At 46.2% G+C, this 12,084-nt stretch overlaps 1 protein-coding gene across 1 annotated transcript in view; it reads left to right on the top strand.

Annotated features, from left to right (window-relative positions):
- Nucleotides 1-11,235: 11,235 nt before the first annotated feature.
- Nucleotides 11,236-12,084, top strand: part of LOC116984426 (1-aminocyclopropane-1-carboxylate oxidase-like) — a 72,098-nt gene continuing 71,249 nt past the window's right edge. Inside the window, exon 1 of the mRNA XM_033038580.1 lies at nt 11,236-11,363. Within this exon, the coding sequence (XP_032894471.1) occupies nt 11,236-11,363 (128 nt within the window). The remainder of the gene's footprint in view (nt 11,364-12,084) is intronic.

Genomic DNA, 12,084 nt, shown 5'->3' with positions numbered 1-12,084 from the left:
TCTCTATCCATGTCATTACCCTACCCCCATTACTATGTGCTCTAATTTTCCCCACTAATCTCCTGTGTGGGACCTTATCAAAGGCTTTCTACAATCTATAGTACATTGGAATATGATCACCAATGCATCCACGATTTCTAGAGCAACTTCCTTGAGTACCCTGGGATGCAGACCATCAGGCCCTGGGGATTTATCAGCCTTCAGTCCCATCAGTCTACCCAATACTATTTCTCGCCTAATGCAAATTTAGAAACATAGAAAATAGGTGCAGGCTTCGAGCCAGCACCGCCATTCATTGTGATCATGGCTGATCGTCCCCTAGCAATAACCCGTGCCTGCCTTCTCCCCATATCCCTTGACTCCACTAGCCCCTAGAGCTCTATCTAACTCTCTCTTAAATCTATCCAGTGGCTTGGCCTCCACTGCCCACTGTGGCGGGGAATTCCATAAATTCACAACTCTTTGGGTGAAAAGGTTTTTTCTCACCTCAGTCTTAAATGACCTCCCCTTTATTCTAAGACTGTGGCCCCTGGTTCTGGACTCGCCCCACATTAGGAACATTTTTCCTGCATCTAGCTTGTCCAGTCCTTTTATAATTTTATGTTTCTATAAGAACCCCCTCATCCTTCTAAACTCCAGTGAATACAAGCCTAGTCTTTTCAATCTTTCCTCACATGACAGTCCCGCCATCCCAGGGATCAATCTCGTGAACCTACGCTGCACTGCCTCAATCACAAGGATGTCCTTCCTCAAATTAGGAGACCAAATCTGTACACAATATTCCAGATGTGGTCTCACCAGAGCCCTATACAACTGCAGAAGAACCTCTTTACTCCTATACTGAAATCCTCTTTCACTGAATTAGCTTTCTTCACTGCCTGCTGTACCTGGAAGCCAACTTTCAGTGACCGGTGTACAAGGACACCCAGGTCTCGCTGCACCTCCCCCTTACCTAACCTAACCCCATTGAGATAATAATCTGCCCCCTTGTTTTTGCCACCAAAGTGGATAACCTCACATTTATCTATATTATACTGCATTTGTCACGCCTCTGCCCACTCACTCAACCTGTCCAGGTCACCCTGCAACCTCCTAACATCCTCTTCACAGTTCACACTGCCACCCAGCTTTGTGACATCCACAAACTTGCTTGTGTTGCTACTAATTCCCTCTTCCAAATCATTAATATATATGGTAAACAGTTGTGGCCCCAACACCGAGCCTTGCGGCACTCCACTCACCACTGCCTGCCATTCTGAAAAGGACCCGTTCACCCCTACTCTTTGCTTCCTGTCTGCCAACCAATTTTCTATCCATGTCAACACCCTACCCCAATACCATGTGCTCTAATTTTAGTCACCAGTCTCCCGTGCGGGACCTTATCAAAGGCTTTCTGAAAGTCTAGATACACTACATCCACTGGCACCCCTTCATCCATTATACTTGTCACATCCTCAAAAAATTCCAGAAGATTAGTCAAGCATGATTTCCCTTTCATAAATCCATGTTGACTTGGACTAATCCTTTTACTGCTATCCAAATGCCCCATTATTACCTCTTTAATAATTGACTCCAGCATCTTTCCCACCACTGAAGCCAGGCTAACTGGTCTGTAATTTCCCGTTTTCTCTCTCGCTCCTTTCTTGAAAAGTGGGATAACATTAGCTATCCTCCAATCCACAGGAACTGACCCTGAATCTATTGAACATTGGAAAATGATCACCAATGCGTCCACTATTTCTAGAGCAACCTCCACGAGGACCCTGGGATGCAGACCATCAGGCACAGGGGATTTATCATCCTTCAGTCCCATTAGTCTACCCAATACTATTTCTCGCCTAATGAAAATTCTTTCGGTTCCTCTACCCCCTTAGATCCTCTGTCCTCCAGTACATCTGGGAGATTGTTTGTGTCTTCCTTAGTGAAGACAGATCCGAAGTACCTATTCAACTCTTCTGCCATTTCCTTGTTGCCCATAATAATTTCACCCGTGTCTGCCTTCAAGGGACCCACATTTGACTTTGCTACTCTTTTTCCCTTAACATATCTAAAGAAGCTTTTACTGTCTTTCTTTATATTCCTGGCCAGCTTCCCTTCATACTTCATCTTTTCAGCCCATATTGCCCGTTTTGTTTCCTTCTGTTGTCCTATGAAAGTTTCCCAGTCCTCTGGCTTCCGGCTACTCTTTGCTGTGTTATACATCTTTTCTTTTAGTTTTATTCTATCCCTACCTTCTCTTGTCAGCCACGGTTGCCTCCTACTCCCCTTAGAATCTTTCTTCCTTTTTGGAATGAAATGAGCCTGCGTCTTCCGGATTATGCCCAGAAATTCCTGCCATTGCTGTTCCTGCTAGGATCCCTTTCCAGTCTACCTTGGCCAGCTACCCGCTCATGCCTTCATCGTCCCCTTTGATCAACTGCTTCACTGACACTTATAACCATATAACCATATAACAATTACAGCACGGAAACAGGCTATCTCGACCCTTCTAGTCCGTGCCGAACACGTATTCTCCCCTAGTCCCATATACCTGCGCTCAGACCATAACCCTCCATTCCTTTCCCGTCCATGTAACTATCCAATTTATTTTTAAATGATAAAAACGAACCTGCCTCCACCACCTTCACTGGAAGCTCATTCCACACAGCCACCACTCTCTGAGTAAAGAAGTTCCCCCTCATGTTACCCCTAAACTTCTGTCCCTTAATTCTCAAGTCATGTCCCCTTGTTTGAATCTTCCCTACTCTAAGTGGGAAAAGCTTATCCACGTCAACTCTGTCTATCCCTCTCATCATTTTAAAGACATCTATCAAGTCCCCCCTTAACCTTCTGCGCTCCAAAGAATAAAGCCCTAACTTGTTCAACCTTTCTCTGTAACTTAGTTGCTGAAACCCAGGCAACATTCTAGTAAATCTCCTCTGTACTCTCTCTATTTTGTTGACATCCTTCCTATAATTAGGCGACCAAAATTGTACACCATACTCCAGAATTGGCCTCACCAATGCCTTGTACAATTTTAACATTACATCCCAACTTCTATACTCAATGCTCTGATTTATAAAGGCCAGCACACCAAAAGCTTTCTTTACCACCCTATCTACATGATATTCCACTTTCAGGGAACTGTGCACAGTTATTCCAAGATCCCTCTGTTCACCTGCATTCTTCAATTCCCTACCATTTACCATGTAGGTCCTATTTTGATTTGTCCTGCCAAGATGTAGCACCTCACATTTATCAGCATTAAACTACATCTGCCATCTTTCAGCCCACTCTTCCAACCGGCATAAATCTCTCTGTAGACTTTGAAAATCTACTTCATTATCCACAACACCACCTATCTTAGTATCATCTGCATACTTACTAATCCAATTTACCACACCATCATCTAGATCATTGATGTATATGACAAACAACAGTGGACCCAACACAGATCCCTGTGGCACCCCACTAGTCACTGGCCTCCAACCTGACAAACAACCATCCACCATTACTCTCTGGCATCTCCCATTCAGCCACTGTTGAATCCATCTTGCTACTCCACCATTAATACCCAACCATTGAACCTTCTTAACCAACCTTCCGTGAGGAACCTTGTCAAAGGCCTTACTGAAGTCCATATATACAACATCCACGGCTTTACCCTCATCAATTTCCCGAGTAACCTCTTCAAAAAATTCAAGAAGATTAGTCAAACATGACCTTCCAGGCACAAATCCATGTTGACTGTTCCTAATCAGACCCTGTTTATCCAGATGCTTATATATATTATCTCTAAGTATCCTTTCCATTAATTTGCCCACCACTGATGTCAAACTAACAGGTCTATAATTGCTAGGTTTACTCTTAGACCCCTTTTTAAACAATGGAACAACATGCGCAGTACGCCAATCCTCCGGCACTATTCCCATTTCTAATGACATTTGAAATATTTCTGTCATTGCCCCTGCTATTTCTACACTAACTTCCCTCAATGTCCTAGGGAATATCCTGTCCGGACCTGGAGACTTATCCACTTTTATATTTCTCGAAAGTGTCAGTACTTCCTCTTCTTTGAATCTCATAGTTTCCATAGCTGCTCTACTTGTTTCCCTTAACTCACATAATTCAATATCCTTCTCCTTGGTGAATACCGAAGAAAAGAAATTGTTCAATATCTCCCCCATCTCTTTTCGCTCTGCAGATAGCTGTCCACTCTGACTCTCTAATGGACCAATTTTATCCCTCGTTATCCTTTTGCTATTAATATAGCTGTAGAAACCCTTTGGATTTACTTTCACCTTACTTGCCAAAGCAACCTCATATCTTCTTTTAGCTTTTCTAATTTCTTTCTTAAGATTCTTTTTACATTCTTTATACTCCTCAAGCACCTCATTTACTCCATGCTGCCTATAATTATTGTAGATCTCTCTCTTTTTCCGAACCAAGTGTCCAATTTCCCTTGAAAACCATGGCTCTTTCCAATTTTTACTATTTCCTTTCAACCGAACAGGGACATAAAGATTCTGTACTCTTAAAATTTCACCTTTAAATTTCCTCCATTTCTCTTCCACATCTTTCCCATAAAACAAACTGTCCCAATTTACTCCTTTTAAATCCTTTCGCATCTCCTCAAAGTTAGCCTTTCTCCAATCAAAAATCTCAACCTTAGGTCCAGTTCTGACCCTCTCCATAATTATATAACCTTCTCCTTCTCAAATTGCAAATTGCCTTAGTTTCAAACTTCCAAACCATTTCCTTGGAATTATATTCCTGAATGTTATCGTTAATCTTACCTAACACGTGCATTGTTGAAAAGCGACTGGCACTTTCAGGGACGATAAACACAGTGCACGTGTACATTCCTTCATCAGAGATCTGGACTTTTGGAAGATGATTTGAAGCGTTTCCCTTCAGTAATTCAGCCTCAGAAATATTGGCACCAGATCGATTTTGCTCTTTAGTTCCTCCTTCAAAGTAAACACTTCTGTTTTCTCATTAAGGGTCCATCTGACTGCCATTTTTTTAAAGTCAATGTTTCTAGACCCAGTTACCATGCATTTCAGAGTCACATTGTCATTTACAGATACCATCAGTGGACTTGCAAATATCTCCAGCTCAAAGGTATCTAAAAAAAGCATAAAAAACATAAATTGTGAAAGTCGTATATAATGATGACCTGAGAAAAGTATATAAAATTATGAGAAGCATTGTCAGCATCCACACGGGAACCCACATCATGGACCGGGAACACGGAAACATGTGAACACACGCCATGGACAAAGAACACAGGAACCCACTCCACGGACCAGGAACATGGGAACACGGACCGGGAACACGTGAACCCACACCACGGACCGGGAACACGGGAACACACGCCACGGACCAGGAACACGGAAACACACACCATGGACCGGGAACATGGGAACACGTGCCACGAACACGGACTGGGAACATGGACTGGGAACATGGGATAGGAGGGCCTGTGAGCATGTGGGCTGCGGGAGGGAGTGCATGGCCTCGATGGGGGAGTGGGTCGCTGGAGGCCCTGCAACATCCTGGGGCTCGGTTGGACCGGGTGCCACTCCAAGAGGCCGTGCGCGTGGACCGGATGCGGCCTATAGCGGTGGAGCAGTGGCGGAGAACACCATGGCTACGCTTGGCCAGGCCGACCCTACAACACCATCAGCACAACGGGCCTTCATAGTCGGGTCAAGAACCCTGCACTCACAACAACTGGGACTTGGAAATGGTGCCAAACTGGTGACTCTAAACTGTCTCTGTGGACCACTGCTATACTGTTCATACCTCCTCGTTATCACCTCCTCCACAGCCAAAAATGGACCATTGTGCTGGCTCTGATTTGTTCTATACCTCTTCATATCTCTAGTTTCCCTCTCCCTTCTTAAAAGTGTCTCCACTCCTTCTCCCCCCCTTCTCTCCCCTTCTCCGTCCCTTCTCTCCCCTTCTCCCCCCTTCTCCCCTCCCACTCATTTAAAGGACCCACCGTACACTGTCTTTTACCTTCCTGTTCATCGCGGGTATCACTTTGGCTTTGCACCGTGTGAATTTCAGACAGCGCTCCCCCGCTTTCCCTGGACCCCACCTTTGCGATGTGTGTGTGTGTGTTTGTGTGTGTGTGTGTGTGTGTGTGTGTGTGTGTGTGTGGGTGTGTGTGTGTGTTTGTGTGTGTGTGTGTGTGTGTGTGTGTGTGTGTGTGTGTGTGTGTGTGCGTGCGTGCGTGCGTGCGTGCGTGCGTGCGTGCGTGTGTGTGCGCGCTGACGGTCAATCCAGCTCGCGGTTTCATCGCGGTTTTTCAGGCGAGTGCCCCCGAGCTTAAAGTAAGTGGGATAGGCCCTTAACACCATTTTATAAGAAGGCGGTACTCAACCTAAAAGACAAATGAAATGAAGGTTTATCAGGCACCAAAAAATAGAATCATTGGATCTGTACTTTGTTACATTTAGTTTACTTTAGTTTAGAGATGCAGCATTGAAACAGGCCCTTCAGCCCCCAGTCCATGTTGACAAACAATCACCATACACTAGTTCTATCCCAAACGCTAGGGACAATTTACAGAAGCCAATTAACCTGCAAACTGCACGTCTTTAGAGTGTGGGAGGAATCCGGAGCACCTGGAGAAAACCCACGCAGTTACAGGGGGAGCATGCAAACTCCCCACAGACAGCACCCGTAGTTAGGATGGTAGCTGGGTCTCGCACTGTAAGGCAGCAACTCTACCGCTGCACCACTGGGCCGCCCTATAAACAGCAATAAACGTTCGTACTTTCCCCAACCAAGATGGCCAATTCCCCACTTTGCATTTCTGAGAGGGAGTGGCTTGCTTTGTGACTGTAAAGGGGAAGTCTATTCATTTAGTTCATTGATATGAACATCTGGGCCATTGGCCACATAATTGTTCAAGAGAACTCAGCAAGAGTGTGAAGAGTTGAACCAACAGGAGTAAGTCATAGAGCCATATAGCACAGAAACAGGCCCTTCAGCCCAACTTGTCCATGTCGACAAGTTGCCCCATCTAAGCGAGTCTCAGTTGCCAACATTTGGTCCATAACCCTAGTATCTATATATCCTTCAAATTTCTTTGAAATGCTTGTGAGAACTTGGACCATATAGGAAGCCAGAAAGGTGCACAAGCAATGACAATAATTTAGAGTTATCAATTCATAGAGCACAAAAACATGTTCTTCAGCTCTCCTTGTCCATGCCAATCAGATTGGCATTCTGGGCTAGTCCTATTTGTCTGCATTTGCCACTTAGCCCTCTAAACCCTTCCTGTCCACATATCTTCCATCAAGTTTCCTGATGGTCTGTCATTTCCACACTATTTACATTCCTTAAATCTATGTCCTCTGGTTCTTGATTACCTTACCCTGGGTAAAGGAACCCATTTACCCAAATTATTTCCCTCATGATCTTATACAACAACATAAACTCACTCCTCATCTTCCTGCATTCCAAGGAATTAAGTCCCAGCCTGCTGAACCTCTCCCTGTAGCTCAACCCCTCAATTCCTGGCAACATTTTCGTCAATCTTCTCTGCAGGCTTTCCAGCTAAATCAAAATCCTTCCGATAACTGGGTGGCTAAAACTGAACACAATACTCCAAATGAGAGAGAGGGAGAGAAAGGAGAGAGAGAGACAGGGAGCTCTTCAGATTTTGAGTAGAGATTAGGTGCAGTGGATTGCGCAAGAATGTTTGGTTTCATTCTGAGACCAGAGGTGAACTGACGTGGCCATTATCAGATGGTTCTGTTTGCAAAGTTGAGAAGTCTGTGATAAGAAGCCAAATGATTGCAGGAATGTCATGAACTTTGATACAAGGGAATACATATTAGACAAGTGAACAAATAATTCTGGGCTTTGGATATAAGAACGAGATTCCAGGATGGGATTCATACTGCTGGTGATAAACTGGAGATACTGATTAAATCAAAATCAGGAGGAAAGACAGTAAAGTGCAACTGTAACATAAACATTCGGCCCTTCGAACCAGCACCGCCATTCAATGTGATCATGGCTGTTCATCCACAATCAGTACCCCGTTCCTGCCTTCTCCCCATATCCCCTGACACCACGATCTTTAAGAGTCCTATCTAGCTCTCTCTTGAAAGTACTTTGGTTAGGCTGCATATGAAGTATTGTGAGTATTTCTGGTCAATTGATCACAGAAAAGAGGTGGACATTTTGGTGTGGGTGCAGAAGAGGTTTAACAGAGACCCGAAACGTCACCTATACCTTTTCTTCAGAGATGTTGCCTGGCCCGCTGAGTTACTCCATCTTGTTGTGTTGATCTTAGAGGATATTGGCAACAAGACATTGAACAAACTTGGAATGTTGACTCTGGAATGCCGATTGTTTTAGACTTTTTTTTAGACTTTTAGAGATACGGAGCAAAAACAGGCGCTTCAGCCCACCGAGTGCACGCCGACTAGTGATTACCCCGCACACTAGCACTAGGGACAATACTAGCACTAGGGACACACTAGGGACGATATATAATTTTAAAAAAACCTACAAACTCGCACGTTAACCTACAAACGCGCTAAGGCCTTTAATAGACAGACTTGTTTGATAGACTCACCACTGATCTATGTGTTGTTTTATTTTGTGTCTGTGCCTCTCTGAGTAAAGTCAGATATAGCGTGCGGCTATAGCACAAAATTACCTCCTACAGTGGCCAAAAGTGAACCCAATACGCCAAATGCGGCCTCACCAGATATATCCAAATTAATATCCAAATATATTAATGATTTGGACGAGGGGATTGAAGGCTTTGTGACCAAGTTTGCAGATGATACAAAAATAGGTGGAGGGGCAGGTAGTGGAGAGAAAGCAGGGACTCTGCAGAAGGACTTGGACAGGTTGGGAGAGTGGGCAGAGAAGTGGCAGATGGAATATAGTTTACCAAAGTGTAGAGTCATGCATTTTGGTAGTAGGAATAAAGGCATAGACTATTCTAAATGTGGAGCAAATCCAGAAATCAGTGCAAAGGAACTTGGGAGTGCTGGTGCAGGATTCCCAAAAGGTTAATCTGCAAGTTGAATCGGTAGTAAAGAAAGCAAACTCAATGCTAGCATTTATTTCAAGAGAGTTTATATACAAAAACAGGAATGTAATGATGAGGCTCAAGAAGGCGCTGGTAAGGCCGCATTTGGAATATTGTGAGCAGTTTTGGGCAGCATATCGGAGGAAGGGTGTGTTGGGTCTGGAGAGGGTCCAGAGGAGGTTTACAAGCATAATCCCAGGAATTAGTAGGTTAACCTATGATGAGCGTTTGTCGGCACTGGACCAGTACTCGCTGGAGTTTAGAAGAATGAGGGGGGGATCTCATTGAAACATACAGAATAGTGAAAGGCTTGGATAGAGTGGATGTGGAGGGGATGTGTGGAATTCTTTGCCACAGAAGGCTGTGGATATTTTTTAGGCAGAGATTGATACATTTTTGATTAGTACGGGTGTCAGAGGATATGGGAATAAGGCAGGAGAATGGGGTTAGGAGGGAAAGATCAGCCATGGCGGAATAGACTTGATGAGCCGAATGGCCTAATTCTACTCCTATCACTTATGACCTTATGACCAACGTCTTGTCGGTTGGCTCACTCGTGTGTCAGACGATGTGTAGCTCGCTGTTGGCTTCTGTCGTCGTCCAACATGTTGCCAGAATTGGTCGCCCGACGCGTCACAGAGTGCATCGTGTCGTCGTTTCTGGGGATCGCCGCGAGGAGGCTTCTGTCATGATCCCCGTCTTGTTGGTGAGGGAAAGAGAGAGAGAGAGAGAGAGAGGGGGGGAGGGAGAGGGAGAGGGAAGGAGAAAAAGAATATAAAGAGAGAGGGAGGGAGGGAGAGAGGGAGAGAGACACACAGAGAGAAAGAGAGAGGTTATGTCTCTCTCTGCTCCAACGGCTGAGAGGTTTTGAAGCAACCTTTCAAGGTTTTTGACGAAGGAAGAAGGACAGAGGCAGTGAGACTTCAATGTTTGACAACTTTGGACTGCTGAAACTTTCCTTTGTTAAATGATTTCTCCATTTAGTGAGGAATTCCTGTGTTCTTATGGAGCACCGTGGGAGTGGCTGTGGCTGGCGGAGTGCCAAGAAATACCTGGAGATTGGGGGGGGGTAGGAAAGAGTGCGGTATTTTTGTCGTTTCAAACACTGGATCAGAGCTGGCTGCCTGGGCTTAATGAGCAGAAGGTACTGTTCGCTTCCGGCAGTTTCCTGAAACTGGGAAGCGCTGTGAAAAACCTCCCAAGAGCTGCTCTCGGCTGTGGAGTTGAGCGTGAGGATTTTCCTTACTCAGCTGGAGAGAACTGCTTCTGTTGCTTTTTGGACTGTGACTGATTCTGAGATCACTCTTGAGCTGAACTGCTGATGTCCCTGGTGCTGGTTTGTGCCACTGTCAAGATGGCGAGGGCTCGGTCTCGGGCTCAGAGTTACGCAGCTGTGGTTTCGACTACGGCTTTGGGGCCAATCGAGGATGAGCCTTACGTTGACTTGGGTCGAAAAACATACGGGATCTCGGTCCAAACCTAGTTCCTGTGGAGCAGGGATGCAATAACAAAGGGCCAGCATGATCTTTTCCAGAAGGATGTAATTACCTCTGCCGAGGTTGCAAGAGGGAAGTGTGGGATGATACTAAAGTCCCAGGAGGATGTGGCCTTAGCTCTAGAGAAGGGGATCACAGTGGGGGGTCCATCGTGAGACCAGTTCTCCTGTGGGACGTTCCCACATTCATCCGGGGATGCGCAACTTCGTCCACACCTTGCAAAGATTGGGGAGGTGTGGTCTAGGTTGACTAGGCTTATGCACCCCTGGAGTGACCCGTGTCTCAAAGGGATCTTGAGTTTCAAGAGGCGGGTTCTTATGAAGGTGGAAGTAGTCGGGCGCTGAGGGGAGCTTCGTTGTGGAGGATAAGGGTGAACCCTATCGCGTGCGTTGGAGTTGGGGAAAGGCCCGATGTCATGCGTGCAGAGAGCTTCGACATTTCCGCAGGGATTGTCCCAAACACCGGGCCGATGCTAGAATTCCTAAGGCAGCGGCTCAGGAATGCACTGGCTCGGGCTGCCAGTTGTGCCTCAGTGACCCGGAGCGGCATTGCTGACCTATCTGGGGCTGCCAGCTCCACCTCAGCAGTCTAGGGCTGTGCTATCCCCCGCCCCCTACGTCCTGAACCTGCGGCAAGGCACAGGGGAAAGGTGAGGGTAGGGAGGAGGAATGGTTGGTGCAGAGGAAGAAGTCCATGAAGAAGAATAAGCACCTCCAAGCAAGTCAATCGCCCAAACCTGAGCCCCACCAAGTGGCGCCTGCTGGCCCCAGTGAGGTCCAAGATGCCCCTGGTGTGACTCAGCAAGGAGCTGAGGAAAAGAGGTAGTGTGAAGGCGGACCCTTCCTTTATGGAGGTCACCGTTGTGCCGCATGCCAGCGGGACTAAAAGAAGGCATGGGCCTGGAGAGGTAGAGCAAGGTCGTGGGCCCAAAGTAAAGGGGGCGCCTTCATCAAGACCTTCCACCCCTGTTGAGGATAGTGGCCAAGAACTAGTGTCCTCTGGGCCGGAGGTTGGCTGTTTGCTTCAGGGAGCTTCTGTGGGTGTTACCGTACCAGTTACTGGGGTTGACTCCCCTGGAATTGTGTCCTCTGAGCCAGTGGTTATCCCCTCGTCTCAGGGGCCTTCCGAGGGAGTTATCTCACCGGTTAGTGGGATTGACTCCCCTGGGAGTGTGTCCTCTGAGTCGGAGGATATCCCTTTGTTTCAGGGGCCTTCCGAGGGTGTCATTGATAATTAGACTAAGTGAGATACGTTGGGTCCCAGCTTCACACGGGAGGGCTGGTCCCCCAATGCAATATTCCACCTCTCCACCAATTCCAATATACACACACACACTCACACACACACAGACTCACACACATACACGCATGTGTGTGAGTGTGTGTGAGTGAGTGTATGTGTGTGTGAGTGTATGTGTCAGTGTATGTGTGAGTATGTTTGTGTGAGTGTATGTGTGTGTGAGTGTATGTGTGTGAGGCTGTGTGTGTGTGTGTGTATGTGTGTGTGTGTGTGTGTATGTGTGTGTGAGTGTATGTGTGTGTA

This window comes from Amblyraja radiata, chromosome 20, assembly GCF_010909765.2.
Source record: "Amblyraja radiata isolate CabotCenter1 chromosome 20, sAmbRad1.1.pri, whole genome shotgun sequence".
NCBI classification, from domain to species: Eukaryota; Metazoa; Chordata; class Chondrichthyes; order Rajiformes; family Rajidae; genus Amblyraja; species Amblyraja radiata.
The sequence above is the reverse complement of the archived record's forward strand: the minus strand, read 5'-3'. Positions and strand labels throughout refer to the sequence as shown.